This window comes from Centropristis striata, chromosome 7, assembly GCF_030273125.1.
Source record: "Centropristis striata isolate RG_2023a ecotype Rhode Island chromosome 7, C.striata_1.0, whole genome shotgun sequence".
Taxonomy (NCBI): Eukaryota; Metazoa; Chordata; class Actinopteri; order Perciformes; family Serranidae; genus Centropristis; species Centropristis striata.
In genome coordinates, this window is record NC_081523.1 from 8,846,671 (window position 1) to 8,863,183 (window position 16,513).

Here is a 16,513-nt window from a genome sequence, read left to right on the forward strand (position 1 = left end):
ACTGTAATGTCGTCTCTTTTATCAGCATCAAACATGGACCAACAAAAACAACCATCTGAGCATCATCAACATCCTCCAGAGCAGATGAAACGATCGGATCAGAGGACGACATATGCGACGGGTGCCGTGTCAGGAAACGCTTACAGAGAGCAGAAAGCAGTTGGTCAAGTCCTTGGTCATCCTGTCCCTCAGGACAGACAGGACAGCAGAGTAGTTCAAGTCCAAGCTACAGGTAGAATACCAAATAATAAACCAAACATGTTTTATGTTTTCCTTGTTCGATAAAAGCAAGGATGGTTCAGAAAGTGTTAGAAGTTTTGTTTTTAAACCCCTGTACTCTCACTCCCTCACAGACAGCCAGCAGCGTGCCTACTGGGAGCTGCTGGCCTTCGCTCAGCCTTGTTTGAGCTTTGCCAGACAGCTGGGGCTCAACTTCCCGGGATGGGGAGACTTCAGCAGCCTGGCTCCAGACCAAACGCACTTCTTACTCAAACAGCAGGAGAAGGCACTCTGCAGGACACAGAGTGCAGAAACAGTCAGAGGTGCAGAAACTTTTTTGTAGCAGTGAGATATTAATTCAGTAAATCCTTTAGAAAAGGTGTGAAATCCCTCTGCTGGCCCTGTGTGTACAGATCAGGAGCTGCTCTTCAACCAGGCGGCTCTCATTCATGTGCTGGTGACGTTCAAGGAGCTGCTGCTGAAGTGTGACCTCAGTACTGCATTGGGTGAGCACAACTGACTTTAATAATTGGGTTTAAGGGGCTTTGAAGTCTATTTCTATAGTTAAGATTTGAATTTTCACTTACAATTAACAGTCGCACAGTCATTCTTAGACATACTTTATTGAAACTTTCAATGTGTCTATACAGGACAGTGTGAGTGAGGTTTTGTTAGACAGCTGTCATTGCACTTTGATTTAAAGCTTTAAACTACAAGAAACTTTTGCAGAGACACATCATGCTCATGGAAAAACTCAACAGAACTTTAAAAATCCCTTGCAACATTTAAAATCCTGTTTTAAATGTTGCTTAACTCTCATTGGTGCACAGAAATACTCAAAACAAAACAAATGTTGTGGTTGTGACCATGTAGAGGCCCATCACTCCGAATACTTTTAAGGGCCTTTAACTCCAGAGAATTGTCATGTTTGGGATCCATTAGTGTGCATTTAAACAATTTTCCAACCTTGTCACATGGTATAAGATATTGTAATATTCCTGGCCTTTTCCTTATGTATTAAAGAGTACCTGATCAAGGCAGCCGAGGCGTGTGCTGAGAAGCGTCTGGAGCAGCTGGTGAAGAGACTACAGATCAGCCTCTACCTCAATCGCAAGAACCCAGAGTCCAACCTCAAACTGCAGGAGCTGCAGCAGCTGGTGGCTGCATGGCTGCACAGCAGGACGGGACAGAACACAACAGAGAAAGTCAGCTTTGTCAGCATCCATCATGTTTCAGTGTTTATTTGTGAAATACTTGCTATAATAATGATTGATTTGTGTTTCTGTAGATCCTCGTCATAATATCAGTCGACTCTGACGATATCAGATCTTTAATCTTGAAAACTTTGAGCCCAGTGACTGGTGAGCAACCCTTGATCTCTTTCCAATATCAGCTACAACAAGCTACTGATAAGCTAATACCACTGTGGACATGAGGATAAACACACACTCACCAATAACAAGCCAAAACAAGTCTTAGTGATATAGAGCAGTATGCTGTTTTCATTATAACAATTATACAAACACACGATCATGTTTGTTGTTTGCTGTCTCAGGTGCTGCTGTAACTGCAATTTGTCCTGAAGAGGACAAGAAAAAAGTGAATGGTGCCAGTGTGGTCAGCAGGTAAAGGCCGTTTCTCACTACAAAGTCATCAAATACTGACTACTGTTATGGCCATCAGTGTGTATGAGGCACTAGGCTTACCATAGACAGTGATGGAAACACAACTGCGTTAACAGTCAACTCTTAGAGTAAATGATGTAATATAAATAGCGCGGAGGTCCACTCTGGGTTGGCAGGTGGTTGGGTCAAACCAACCCCAGACTTTGACCCAGAAGATCGGGTGTTCATGTCCTGTGTGAACCCAAAAGTCAGTAATGTACTTTGGGGTCAAGCTACGTAGCTAAGTAGTTGTATCTAACCTTAGTCAAGTAGTTTTATTGCCTAAAGTTAAGTATTTCCTGTGAACAAGCAATTTTATTTTGAAAAGCCACTATGTATGTAACTGGCAAGACAGTGACTCACCGTCTGACACAAAACTGAAGCAAAGGGGTTCCACGTGCGTTGGTATCTGATGCTGAGGGCCATGACAGAGCCTCTCTATCTGACTAATTGGGATGAAACTGTTAGCAGGTAAAAATACAGTTTATACATGCATAAATTACTTTGCACTAATAAAGTTATTGCTAGTATCACTCCTCCTCCTTGCACAAGTAAGTAACAAGATTGTTTTGGTTGCACTAAGTGGTAATTTTGCTTTGTTTAAATTAAATTAAATATTTCAAGCTGTTTTGTTAAATAAAGTGTTGTTTTCATACCCTTATCCTCCTCTTCCAGCATGTGTGACAGTGTGTGTGTGGTGGTCTATGAGCAGCACGTTGGGCCCGACTTCCCCTGGAGCTGTTTCTCTCTGGTGGTGGAGTACGACCATCCAGGCCAGTCACCGTGGGCCACTGTCTGCAGAGAGAGGAACATCAGTCACCTCCGCTTCAACACAATCATCTCAGACACCGGTCAGCTGACAAAACATTCATACTATTCACACTATTGTACAGTATATTTCTCTAAAATGTGTTTTTTCCCCCAAAAGATAAGCAAAAAGCCTCCTGGTGCCTTGAGGACAATGTGCCATATGTGCTGTTTGTCACAGAGGGACTTCTCGACTGTCCACTGCTGCTGCAGACACTCGAGTCTGGGTAAATATTCTCATTCATCTAGTCACTGTCTAATTTAATCATATACAGCTGAGAATGACCAGCATTTCCATGACATTGCCATATTTATATACCCAAACATAAATAATATTTATGTTTATTTGTTTCAAATAAGCCATTGCTTCTACAGTTACATTGCTTACAGTTCCAACCTTTTTTTTAATTGGTTGTTTCGATTTGGCCACTTATGCTTATAGTAGTAGTTATCAGTGATTATTAAGGTACTGAAAATAACAATTGGTTTCTTTGACAGACAAGAGGGAAAAATGTCAGGGTGATGTATTTAAATATCGTGTATTGTCTGACCAATAGTCCAAACCTGGAATTGTTTAATTGACAATGATATAAAATAGAAAAACAACAAATCTTCAAATCTGAGAGGCTGTAATCAGAATAACTTACTTAATCATGCAATTGTTAGAGTAAGTAATTGTTTCAGATTTACTGGTGATACTAGTGTATCTCTCTTGAGGCAAGTCTTACCTCACCTCCATATAGAGTATTTCTTCAGAGGACACGTTACGAATAAATCTCTCAAACATTTTTAACAGTCAGGCTTTTGAAAAATGTGTTTCTACCAGACTTGCCAGTGATGATAAGCTATCACTTAAACACCATATGGTGAACGCTTTCTGTATGCCTGTTGCGTTAAAGGTTTAATATAACTGTGTTGGAGAGGAGCTACTGTCCGTCCCTGCAGATTCTGGGAGGGACTCATCACTACGCTGTGATCACAGTGGATGAAAGCACCGCTATCATCATTCAGGTGCTAGTGAAAGAGATACCTGCTGCATCATTCAACACACACACACCACACACACTCTGATGCTCCATTTCTGCCATGTTTTTATCTCCCTCTACTGAGCTTTTTGAGTACTGCATGGGAATGGTGAGAAACAAGAACTCTGTCTTGTCAGCAACAAACAATTCTTTAATACTACGTGTGTGTGTGTGTGTAGGAGGGGGATGAACTATGTCAGGATCGAGCCAGTGAGGGAGTAGTGATGCGGCTGACCGCGCTCTCTCTGCAATACAACTGCTGTTGGCTCATCCTGCATTGCAGAGACAGTCAGGGAGGAGGGTCAGTGTCCCCATACATGCACATCATGCACACAAAAAGACTCACCCTCACTGCTTCTGTCTGTCTTTGTGATGGCAGATTTACCAGCGAAGCTTTTAGTAACTTGGTGTTGATTTATTCGTCTCTGGTGCTGTTCGGAATGAAATCTGAGGATCTGGACATCAAGGTAGAACACAGACATGATTTTTTCCTCCTCACTCTATGTCCTTGGTAAAAGTGTTGGTATAAGTTCAACACAGCATTTTCTATTGTCTCATTAAAATGTAGTTAATGGAACAAAGACTTAAATACATAAATACAAACCACTCAGTCTCCTCCTGTTTGTCAGGTGCTGATTGTGTCTGAGGTGACTGAAATAGCCAAACGGATCAGTCAGATCTGTTTCGGATGTCTGATGAGAAGTGAGAAGGATCCTCTGCACGACCTGGACAGAGACTGGCTGACTGTGATTCCCTCAGCGGTGAGCGTTTCACTGGAAGTTACATAGATCGGTCTCATACTAAGAGGAGATTCCTTATATGTTTGTGTGCTGCTGTTTTTTTCCTTTTTCCCTCCAGGAGGAAACGTCTCTGTTGCAGTTCCCATGTATTAACCCTCTGGTGAGTCAGCTGATGCTGAGGAGGGCACCCTCCGTCCAGTGGCTCCTGGAGGCATCTCTGTCTCAGCTAAAAAAGCTTCTCCCTGAGGTGCCACATAAAGTTCTGAAGGTGATCAGAGATACATTGTCGTACAGTCTTAAAGGGATATACACAATATATGTTGCATCCAGTCCTACTTTTATCTAATTAACTAATTATTTAGTCTGTGAAATGTCAAGGTAGTGAAAAATGCCAGCACAACCTGATTTGTCAAACCAACCGTATCCAATTTACTCTATGATAAAGAAAGGAGGCCATTCTCACACCTGAGAAGCCTGAACGTGCAAATCACTGCAGTATTTGCTTAAAAAAATAACTGTAATGCTCAACATGTTAATAAAAATACTCATTGAGCAAATAGCCAATTTTTTTTCTTTCAATCAACCAATCTTTGCTGATCAACTAAAAATAACAATGTATTTACCGGTACTCAAGTTCCCAACTTTATTTTCTAGTAGTGTGTCAAAATCATTCGGCTTTACCATAAACCTGATTTCAACAGGACAGCTCATAGATTGAATGTAAAAAGGAATAGCAGAACATCAGTAAAAATTTGACTTACATTAAACCTCTGAAGTCCAGGAGATTTTGGTTCAAATGCCATGTTCAATTCAAATGTCAACTTCTTATGCATTCATTTCTGTCTCTGTTTAGCATCTTTCAGTCTGTACTTACATCACATGCATGGCTCCTTTTTCTCCACACAAACTTGGCTATCAGTCAGATTTTTTATTTTATTTTAATTAAGAAAATATAAAGCTGCCAGGAACCGAAAAATACAAACATTTATACACACAAAAACAGCAGAAAAAATAAAATAAAACTACAAAACATTCTATTTGCATGTAAATTAAAAATGGTAATAGTTTTTATTGTAGAAAGAAAATTCACATTTTAAAAATGGTCTAGAAACATAAATGTCACACTGTGAAAGCTCCTATGATTGCACTTTCAACTGGCTTTCTCAGCTTGTCTACATATCATATATAAATAAAGTTATTACTGTAAATAAAACATGTATATTTTCAATAAATAGATGGACTCCAGAGGGTTAAAGATAACTTCTGCACATAAAGCTCCTTTTCTCTTCCTGGCTGCAGCTGTTCAGTGATACCACTTCCCTGTACACACGGACCACAGACCAGCCAAAGTCTCAAACAGCCGTCACTGAGACAAACCAACAAACCAGTCCACCAAACAGTCCCTGGATCCCCACTGCTGAGCCTGAGTACCTGGATTCTGACCCACAACCAGAACTCCCCATCAGCCCCCATCCAGAACTATTCTGTAGTGACCACGACTCCAGCTTCCTGTTTGGAGCCGATCGCAGCTTCTGTGAACTAGAACCAGACACGATGGTTGAGAAGGGCAACACAGACTTCACACTCGACCTGAGTTCTTCCTTCAGCAGCCCAGATGTTCACCTCCAGAGGAGCTGGACTACCACTGACTGGTGGAAGGAGGAGGACAGAGAGGAAGTGAAGTTTCCTGTCTGGAGACCCAGAGCTGGAGCTGTGGGGAGAGTTGTTGGAAGAATTAACGATGAGTGGAGACAGAAAGCTCCAACAAACACTAACACAGACACTCCTGGAGTCGAACTCAACAGCCCCTTCAAGTTGGACTCCACATTCAGTTACAGGCCGATCCTGCAGCAGCCAGACAACAGTCAGACGTCCACCTACTCTACAGTATACAGTGACCTCCAGCATCCAGATAACCAGCACATTTCCTACAGTCAGAGCCCTTCTCCAGAGCTCACGCTATGGAGTCAAGGTCAGAGCAACAACGACTGCCTCAGCAACAGTGGTGAGACAACGTCAGTTTCAGCTAACTTTGGCTCCAGGTGTTGGATCAGACAAGAGAGGAAGAGGAGTGGCGAGGCTGCAGGTGTGGTTGGAACAGGTGAGAGATTGTTGCATTTTGCTTTTATTACAACAGTTCAAAACAATGGAAATGAGACTGTCCCACCCTAAAATATGGCCTTTATGTATGTTTGGAAGTGACATTATGGTGTCATAAAGCAAAGGGGGAAGTATGTAAATGAAATATTAAGAATGAAAAGTTCGGGCGTCCCGGTGGCTCACACCGGTAGAGCGCTTACCATGTATGCCGTGTGCTGCGGCGGAGCCGGGTTCGAATCCGGCCTGAGCTCCCTTTGCCGCATGTCAAAGGGACCGCATGTTTGTCAAAATGCCAAAAAAAATAATCTTAAAAAATAAATAAATAAATTTCAAGAATGAAAAGTTCCACTTAGGGAGGGTGGGAGCTAACAACGTTTTGTTGCCTAAACGTAACAAAACTGCAGCTATTTCAGCGTTTACAGTTGCATGTTCAAAACGAGGACCTTAGGTAGGAGGACTAGGCCTGTCACGATAACTAATCTTTTAGGACGATATATTTTCCCAGAAAACTATGACTATAAACGATAGTATTGATCGCATAGTATTATTGGGGGGGGGGGCCGCTGATATGATATTAGAGCATAACAATTCAAGTACATCCTTTTTAAGAGCAATTAACTTGCAATTCTCAAGAATATTGAACATTGGCATTGAAATGTAGAACAATAAATAAAATATCTTAGATAAATAAAAAATATAAATAAAACAGTTTCAGACTAAGGTTTTTTTAGGTAATTCGTACTGCCTTTCAGAAGTCTGCAGAATTTCTCTAAACCCTGGTTTCTCAAACGTGTTGAATGGCTGCATCTTTTTCGCTATAAAGCGAGTAACACTATCTGTGATCTCTGTCATTTTGTGCTGTCACGTTTATATTTGCATTTTTTGGCAAAGATATAGTTAATTGCAAGCAGTCAGTTAGTGGAGGGCCCTCCATGTCCCGCGGCTCCCACCGTGTTTTCTGTTCCCAGCTGAAGAAATTGGACGGGAAGGTTGTGTTTTAAATGGACTGAGGTTTGTTGTGTTGCCACTTTTTGTTGCGAGTGTCTTCATACAAATTTGACATACCGGCTTGTTGATGTTAGCGGGCTCTCCGTGTTCATCTGGCTTGAATCCAAAATGTTCCCACACCGCCGCTGTGGCATCAGGCTCTGGACCTGATTCCATTTATGCCACTCAACTTTCTGTAATTGTACAACTACTGCTGTCGGAAAACTAGCTTTGAGTACGCTAATTCTTTCTTTCTCTCTGCTTCAACACTGTCCACTGTGTGTGTGTGTGTGTGTGTGTGTGTGTGTGTGTGTGTGTGTGTGTGTGTGTGAGCCCCATCTCCCCACAAGTTGACTGACAGGAGAGGGAAAGAAGCAGGACGACTGAATGTTAATGACTTATCTAAGCAAACATGCATGTAAACGACAATTTATCGAGTTTGGAAAAAACTATCATGTCCATTTTTTGGTTTATCGAACGATAAGTTGATATATTGATTACCGTGACAGGCCTAATGAGGACTTGATAATTTTTTGCCACAGGAAGGGGCACTAATATAGGAAATATTGTGGGTCGTATTTGAAGGTAGAAAACAAGTGCACCTCTACCAACACCTAAAAGTGCAAACACACAGGCCGGAGATATACTACACGATCGAGTGACCCTTTTTTTTTTTAAAGTTTATTTTATTTAACAGATTTTCTTGTGTTTGTTTTGCAGTGTTGTCACCACAGAAGAGGGGCAGGTTGAGCTACGAGAAGGTGCCCGGCAGAAGTGATGGACAGACGAGGCTTAAATTATTTTAGGCATAAATGCTTTGTTCCTGTTTGTAAAGATACAAAAGGTTTCGTTAGTTTAAAGTTAATAATCGCAAAACTGTTTCTGAGTTTTTATCCAGGTGAAATGACGTTTTACTTTGCCTGGGGGAACAAACTGTTTCCATGTTTTGGATAAAATGTCTACATTTGTGGCATAAATTCTACATTTAACATTGTCGATTATACGCCTCCTGTTCAATAAAATATTCCGTTGCTTCTGTTGCATTGCAAATTCACATTTTTCATTTCATTTGTCACATCTTGTACTGCCCACATTTCACCTCTTCAGGTGATGATCATCACCTGCATATGTGTATGTGTGACTGCAGCCTCACTCCTGGTTCTTTCTTTTAAAACCAGCTGTGTTGAGAAAAAAAGCAGAACAGGAATTAAATTGCAGTAGTTGATAACAAAACAATTGTAAATTATTATTTTCAGTCAACGGTTTAATACTTTGTTTTGTAAAGTATTATCGTGTTAATAGTATTTATTATGACTTGTTTTAAGACTTTTAAGCTGGTATTGAAATGGTATTTTTGTGATTTATTAAATCAAGCTTGTAACTCTTGTTTACTATGTTATGCATTATTAAATGTCCTGTATTGTTAGGGAATTCATAATTGGATGCTGGTATAAAAGCAGATAATGAATGCCAGTATAACACAGTTGTAATTTTATAAGCATCTTTTTAAGTAAAATTGCAATTGCTGAAAATACTGCACATTAATAAACACCTTATATCTGCTTACAATTACATTGTGTTTATATACTGCTTCTAAGTAATAAATAGGGGGTGGTGTTGCCAATTTCTTTTAAAAAAATAAGATTAAACATGAAGATTACAGCTGTGTGCACATTTTGCTTTTGTTTTCCTCTATACAGAGCATGCTCAGTAGTGAAAAACAAATTGTGATTTATGGTTGGAGGAGTGGGATCGAGGGTCTTTCCCAGCTAAACTGATAAAGCCTCTCATTTTAGCAGCTCCAATGGTGGGGCTATTTCTTTTTTTTTTTTTCTTTTTTTCATTTAGTGAAGCAATCCCCTTATCATCGTCTCTCAGCATGTGGAGAGAGTGCTTATCTTCACGAGCCAGCAGAGTGAAGCCAGCTCCCTCAGGAATGATCCCTAGACAAAGACAACCCCGAGGGACATCGACTCCAAGCCTCCCTGCCTCTGGACAGACATATCCAGCACTGGCTAGCCACCATCAATAACCCGCCAGGTTTTTTTTAAAAAAACCTCTCGCTGTCTCTCTCCGTCTCGCTGGCCTCTGCCTTCTAACAAGCAGTGGACAAACAAAGAGACGGACTAAATGGTTTGTTTTCTAATGGCACAGGAACAAAAGCAGTGGGGCAGGATGGTAAAAGGAGTCCCCATATGAAGGCTCGGTAAATAGCAGCAGTAATGGTGCAGTAATTGCCTCTGACTATACTTAACGCCCTGGACTGAATGGGACAGGGGAGATATTGTGGGAATTAACAGGCTGGTTAAACCAAAGCCATCCCTTAGTCTTCCTCCTCTGACTACAGCTGTACAGGTCTCACACACACACACACAGCTGTTATCTTTATCACAGGCAGCAGTTAACGGTGTCACCTGTGTGTTTCCTCTCCTCTGTAAATAAAACCCACAGCTCAGGCAGAGGGGGGGATTTCCTGTGACTAAGGTGCACATGTGTTTGCTTAAACCTGAACTGATTTAAGATACAGTTAGTTACATATCCCTGAAGGAAATCAGCAGCAGCAACACAAAGTATTTTCACACAATAACCGCCAACAGGACTTGATGTTGAGGAAATTAAAGAATAAAGCACCATGCATCATCACTGCAAACAAACAGCAATTACCGGGTAGTAGTAATTTAGCCCAATAAGTAATAAAGTGTCTAGTGTAACCTCTCTATATGGGTCAATGACGTGATCTAACGCAGTCAGTTTCTGTAACCAGTCACTTTTCCACATAAAAATCTGATTATGTACAGGAAAATAAATGTGAACTAAAATTAGAAAAAAATACAATCCATGTTTACATTGCAACACTATGGTACATAACAAATTTTACACAATTTGTCAAAACAAAGTAATTATATGTATAAGTCCACTTAAATACAATGTAGGACGATTTAATATTTATAATTTTTTTGTGGTTACACCATTTGACATCTTGCCAACCCTTATTTGTCACTGACTCATATACAAAGAAGAAGCCACAGTTTATACTTCCTATAATAAAATATTTATTTTTTAAAATATCAACTTAAGGTTTGTTGGCCTACATTATGTCTTTAGATTGTACTTGTATCTTAATTGACTTAATTAATTTGCAATATCACTGGGGCTCGCAAGCAAGAGAACAACTTTAGAGTGATCATTGGGAGACTAAAACCATTTTATTTTATTCATTTAACAGAGTGCTGATAAAATAAAAATTGTGACATTTTTGACTAATACTGTGATATGATCCAGGACAATTGAATGGAATGAGCATTTTTGCATTATTATTTTCATTCATGTGATTTTTTGCAAAGATTTCTGTCAAACAAAGATTTTTTACATAAGACTGTAGAAAACAATTTTTAGGCATGGACGTCTCTTCAGCACTCTAATACTAATATCAGAAAGGTATTTGACTGTTTTTTTTAACCTTAAACAAGTGTTGCACCAATAGGACATTGTACCACTCGTCCATATTACGATTTCAATAACGTGTGCACCATTGGCGCCAACTTTTACTTTTTTCAAGAAACAACATTGATCAAGGAGTGAAAACCAGACATATTTTCACTCTTTTGATTCACTATATCAACTCAAAAGCAAACTTAGTTCAAACCAGTCAAGCTTGGTTGGCAGCTATAATCACAAACATTGTCGAATGACTAATTGATTATTCAAACAAACTCTTAGAGCTCTTCTCTAAAGCCGTGGCACCAATTCTGTGCCCAAATATTGGCTGCACAATTAGTCAAATAAACACTGTGTGCAATAAAAAAAACAGCAATAACTTCTATTCAGGCTCCTTGCTGCCTGATGAGACCTCATGAGACTTTGAGTCATTTTTTCTTACATATCAAAACACTACATTTAATTCAACGTAATAACAACAACAAGTGGCTGTACAGCTCGTCATGCTGGTTCCCCAAATCGCATGACAGATAAATTACATCGAATGGGGTTGTAATCTTCACCTGGCCTTGTAGGTGTGATCAAAGTTAACTGCCTGGCCAAAGTCTCCTACAGTGAGTGTGTCTGCAGACCTTCAGCCTGCAGTGGAGGCTGGATGGAGGCTGGATGGAGCCAGAGAGCGGCGGGGCCTGGCCTGCAGGTGCAGCCTCTTGGACGTGCAGCGGGGCCCATGAATGGCCGATTCAGAAAACGGCCCCCATCGGGCCTGTTCTCCAGGCCCGGGGCTAATCCCAGCCCCTAATCGGATTATGTAAATTCCTACTCCACACAGAGACTTTTATGGAAGGCTGCGTCTTTGAAACAACACTTGAAGGGTGTAAAAGGAACAGTGACAATTGGTTAAACTAGACTTGTTTTTTTATCTGAACGGAGGTTGAAAGTGGGAGGCAGAGAAGGGGGGAGGAAAAAGAGTGAGGAGTGGTTGGAAAGAGGTGAGTCAGGACGCTGTAATTTATGTGTGGCCCCTTGGAATGGCTCAACAAGATTACCATAGTCATAACAAAACACATATTGTTCAACTGTCAATCTGGATATGGTATTTTTACCTTTTGTGGCCCAATCAGGCTGAATTCAATAGCAGAGCAGGCAGTGATATCAAGGTCTTTTCCATGGTGCAGGGTACGGTGGGCTGTCCATGCCTAATGTCAGGGAAACAGAAAGGAACAAGTGTCCACAGCAGTAAGAGCAGGATCAGAGAGATGAACGTCTCAGTTTCACTTCAATGGGAATGTATTTGTCACCTTTAGTGTGAACCTTCAAGGATTAAATGAGCAATGAATCATAAAAGCAGCACAAATAGTCACTTAAAAGGCTGTTGAGGGAAAAAAAGACCCAGAATCCCTTGAAATGTTGCACAGAAACACCTATGAAAATCATTTAAAGTGATGATTTATGGACAATGTAATCATAAAGCCACCTCCACTGGCTCTAAATGTTAGGAGGGGAGGTGTGTGTGTGTGTGTGTGTGTGTTTTAACAATCCCTCCTCAGTTAACACCAACCTCACACACACAATGCTACAGAGGCTCCACGACAGCACACGTCACACAATAGGGTTCACCCTGCTATAAAATGTGGGATGCGAGCATGCGGCAGTCTTACCCCATCCCTCCCTCCCTCCCTCACACTCTCTCTCTCTCTCTTTTACTCTCTCCTTCCCTCTTCTCATAAGGATCCCTCAGCGAGCATGAAAAGACACAACTGAGTGGACATTCACTCTGGACTCCTGGACACTGATGACCTGCTCAGGACGAGTCTGCAACTGAGATTTCTGCACATTTCTACACATACAGGTGAGACATTTGTGGTATATATTGCGGCATTTCTTATTCCCTTCAGGTTATGAGTTCCAACTAAATAATTTATCAACAAGAGCGTTTAACACAAGGAGATGTTTACAGTCTTTGCTTGCAGCTATAGTGGAAGATCAAATTATCGGTTTATAATAATGATTTTAGAGTTTTTTTGTTGTCTCTTAAAAACAATTTAGCTGACACTTTATTTTAACCCCCTTCTTTAGCATTTGACAGCACTATGTACACATTAAGTAAAATGGCTTATAATGAACTATAATGTAGTTAAGAGATTCATTTTTAAGCGATTATTAATTTGGAGTATTTGTGAAGTTACAATAAAAATGTGTGTTTCACTATATTGCAGTTCATAATACGTTTATTCACAGGAGTTTAAATTGACAGAATTCTGCTGCATTATAGTGTGCTATAAACCATCTATTATTGTTTATAAATGCTAAATACCAGAGGGGGGACTCTTTCACAGTAAATGAGAGTGAAAAATAATCATTGCGTACCAGGCCTGTGTGTTGGATCCGCTCCAAAATGTTAAGGTTCTTCATTAGCCCATGCTTCACCCTTCTACCAAGTTTCTTGAAAATCGTGGGGGGAGGTTTTTCTGTAATCCTGCGGGGAAAAAAACAACAACAATCCAACAAACAAACAAAATAAATAAATAAAAAAAAGATCAGTTTAGGCAACAAAAGGGGAAAATATGATTTGGGTTGGGTTTTATTATGCAAAAAGAAGCAGAAAACGACAGAGTAGATATAGGTTAATGAAAGGTGAATGTTTCTTGTAGGATTTAATATATATCTTCTGTCAATATTTTGTACTGAAAAATACAGTGAGGTGGCCCTCCGTACATACATTACCTGTTTCTACTTTCAGTCAGTCACCTCAGAACAAGGAATATTTTCATTATCAATCATTCCTCAGATTATTTTCTTAATGTATCATGTTGTCTAATAAATGTTTTAAAAAAAAGAAAAGAAAAAGGGGAACTGTCCAAAGGTTTGTTTTTTCCAACTAGTCCAAAGCCCAAAGACATTCAATTAACTATCATGTTTGACAAAAAACAAGCATATATTTCAGACTTAAAAAGCTGGAATTTGGGCATTTAAAATGATTACTCAATTATCAGAATAGTTCATTTTCTGTCAATAAACTGATCAATATAATGGATTGATCGTTACAGCTCGACTCACCACCATGACCAGGAAGGTTTTCACCAACACGAGGGAGCGCTGGCGCCAGCACAACGTCAACACCGCCTTCGCTGAGCTCCGCAAGCTCATCCCCACCCATCCTCCGGAGAAGAAGCTGAGCAAGAACGAGATCCTGCGTCTGGCCATGCGCTACATCAACTTCCTGGTGCAGCTGCTGGAGAGCCAGAGCGGTCAGCCGGCCAGCCACTCCCCCACCGCTCTGCTCACCTTTCTCAGAGGGAACATGGAGCAGCTGCACTCCCCTCCGCACCCCTGGGCCCTGACCAGCGACACGGAGGTCCCGTCACCTGGATCCAGCTGCGACAGCTCCGAGGCCTGGTAGAACCGCAAAACACACAAAAAAGAAAAACTCTTGAGTGGACCCTGACCATTTTCCCGGGTTTAAAAAACTGATCTCGTCCTTCCTCAAGACACATTTTTGTCTCTGCATTTGTCACCCGTGTGTGACTCATGTTGCGGTGCAGAAGACGCAGTATTGTGTGTTATTAGTGGACTCCAAACGTGGCTGAAAATGTGGGCCCAGCCTCCACGCTGATCAGTGTTGAAATATGATTTGCGGGTGAAAATTAATTTGTATTCTGCATGGATGTGTAAAACCTGGAGGTACAATAATCCCTTCATGTCTTCATGTTAATATTCCTAATTTAGTTTTGCAATGACAGGGTGTTTTGCCGATGAGGAAAATTGAAGGGATTAAGGAATTTTCTCATTTCAAGCAATAGATTCAGCATTTGAATAGATAATGGCTCAGCCAATTCTCCAGACTGCAATCGTCTCAAAATAGCCAAGGGCACTTTTTTCTTTTTTTAAAATCGACATGCTGGGTTTTTTTCCCTTCTTGAGAAGACGGATCTGACCTTTATTTTCCATTTATGAAGGTTATGTGACTTCAGAAGAATCAGTCCTGAGAGAGACTTTTCCTGTTTCTCCCCCTATTTACACAGCAATGTTCACTATTTGCTGATTACAGATCAGATTTGTGATATTTAGGATTGTGCTGGATAATTTCAGCAAAACTGACAATCCTCTTTCAGTAATAACATGCTTCACCACACAAATATCTTCTCATTTAAATGTGTTTTCATGAAAATACGCATGTCATATAGCCAAAGATTATGAACTGATTGTCTACTGTGAAGAGTGTGCTTATTATTATCTTCTGATACCTCTTTTGTAACTTATTTTGGTGTGCTTGTTAATATACAGTATGTTATTTATTTAAACTATTTATTTAATAAATGATTTGTTAATGAAACCCTTTCTGGATCTTTTTAATTAAATAGGTCACTCAAATCAGTACACACTTGGAAACATTTTAGAGCTACCAAACACTGAATTTACAAATTGACCCCAAAATCCATGTTTACTAAATCCAAGCATGACCTGAGTTGCAGTTTGTTCTGAAAAGACTGAAAAATGACAAAAGTAAGTCAGCATGCATATTGAAACACTGGATTTTTGACTGTGCTGTTGATAGACAGGATTATCCAACAATGCAATGCACACATGAAATGGATGAGCTGCTTACAGATTGAAAAAAAATCAAATCTGTAGTAAATAAACTCTGGGAAAATCTAGCAAAACAAAAAATGAAAGCTATAAATCCTTGGCAAAATATTGTGAAAACTCTGTCATGGTTTGATTGATGCACATACAGTATAATATATAATTTCCTCTTAGTATGAGATGGTTTATCTTAATTTTTTTGTGTACAGCGAAAACATAGTAAATCTAGTAATTACCAGCTATATACTGAATAGAATAAGTAGTATGTAGTAGGGCTGGGCGATATATCAATATAAAAGATATATCAATATATTTTCAGATGTGATATGGAATTAGACCATATCGCATATATCGATATAGTTAAAAAAATGTCTTTCTTTATATATAAATGCTGCTCTTACTAGGGTTTGTCATATTTAGTTCTTTTGTAATGTTCCTTATTCTTTTCTCATATAAATATATTTATTTCGGAAAAAGATTGGGCTATTTTATTTCATGGGCTATTTTTATTTAAGATATTTTTTTATTTAAATGTGCACTTTATGGAGCTTTAATTAAAAAAAACAAACAGGTACTCCTGTTATACAGTATTTATGTTCACTTAAATAAACGGTTTCAATAAAACTACTTGTGACATGTCATATTTGGCTTTGACTGAACACTTGTTCTAAAAATATCAGGATATATATCGTTTATCGATATTCAGCCTAAATATATCGGGATATGACTTTTGGTCCATATCGCCCAGCCCTAGTATGTAGTTTGGAATTATTGAAGGATTTCACACTGTGTAGAAGACACAACTGATCAGAAGTTAAGGGTAGAGCTGCTGCCTCTTTGTTCAGGCTCAATAAGCCCACAAACATTTGTCCACAGGTCCTGTGATGACCGTGTGGACACAAAGCTGACCTCTGACCTCTGCTCTCTGTCCACTGACCAGGGCTCT

General features: G+C 39.9%; 2 protein-coding genes and 1 long non-coding RNA gene across 4 annotated transcripts in view; 2 read left to right on the forward strand and 1 right to left on the reverse strand.

Moving 5' to 3' along the window:
• LOC131974172 (protein shortage in chiasmata 1 ortholog) overlaps nucleotides 1-9,541 on the forward strand; it is a 15,248-nt gene extending 5,707 nt beyond the window's left edge. Inside the window, exons 14-28 of one of the 2 annotated variants that reach the window (XM_059336364.1) lie at nucleotides 26-232; nucleotides 354-542; nucleotides 633-725; nucleotides 1,243-1,424; nucleotides 1,508-1,580; nucleotides 1,775-1,844; nucleotides 2,559-2,734; nucleotides 2,812-2,917; nucleotides 3,590-3,701; nucleotides 3,895-4,016; nucleotides 4,095-4,182; nucleotides 4,345-4,476; nucleotides 4,574-4,723; nucleotides 5,755-6,556; nucleotides 8,263-9,541. In XM_059336364.1, coding sequence (XP_059192347.1) covers nucleotides 26-232; nucleotides 354-542; nucleotides 633-725; nucleotides 1,243-1,424; nucleotides 1,508-1,580; nucleotides 1,775-1,844; nucleotides 2,559-2,734; nucleotides 2,812-2,917; nucleotides 3,590-3,701; nucleotides 3,895-4,016; nucleotides 4,095-4,182; nucleotides 4,345-4,476; nucleotides 4,574-4,723; nucleotides 5,755-6,556; nucleotides 8,263-8,348 — 2,588 coding nt within the window. In that variant the 3' untranslated portion in view covers nucleotides 8,349-9,541. The remainder of the gene's footprint in view (nucleotides 1-25; nucleotides 233-353; nucleotides 543-632; nucleotides 726-1,242; nucleotides 1,425-1,507; nucleotides 1,581-1,774; nucleotides 1,845-2,558; nucleotides 2,735-2,811; nucleotides 2,918-3,589; nucleotides 3,702-3,894; nucleotides 4,017-4,094; nucleotides 4,183-4,344; nucleotides 4,477-4,573; nucleotides 4,724-5,754; nucleotides 6,557-8,262) is intronic. The other variant, XM_059336362.1, reaches the window with a different exon arrangement.
• On the reverse strand, nucleotides 8,588-14,132 carry LOC131974177 (uncharacterized). The gene is made up of 4 exons (XR_009394639.1): nucleotides 14,041-14,132; nucleotides 13,351-13,459; nucleotides 12,087-12,179; nucleotides 8,588-8,720 (listed from the first exon to the last, which is right to left on the reverse strand). It is a non-coding gene; the product is annotated as an uncharacterized LOC131974177 (long non-coding RNA).
• On the forward strand, nucleotides 12,676-15,316 carry tal2 (T-cell acute lymphocytic leukemia 2). Its single transcript, XM_059336367.1, has 2 exons — nucleotides 12,676-12,832; nucleotides 14,031-15,316. Exon 2 carries the CDS (start codon nucleotides 14,045-14,047, stop codon nucleotides 14,381-14,383), a length of 339 nt encoding a protein of 112 aa, XP_059192350.1. The 5' UTR covers nucleotides 12,676-12,832; nucleotides 14,031-14,044; the 3' UTR covers nucleotides 14,384-15,316.
• Nucleotides 15,317-16,513: the final 1,197 nt, after the last annotated feature.

What these genes read in the sequence shown, in the direction of transcription:
- tal2 (XM_059336367.1), top strand. Translation starts at nt 14,045, where the DNA reads ATGACCAGGAAGGTTTTCACCAACACGAGGGAGCGCTGGCGCCAGCAC.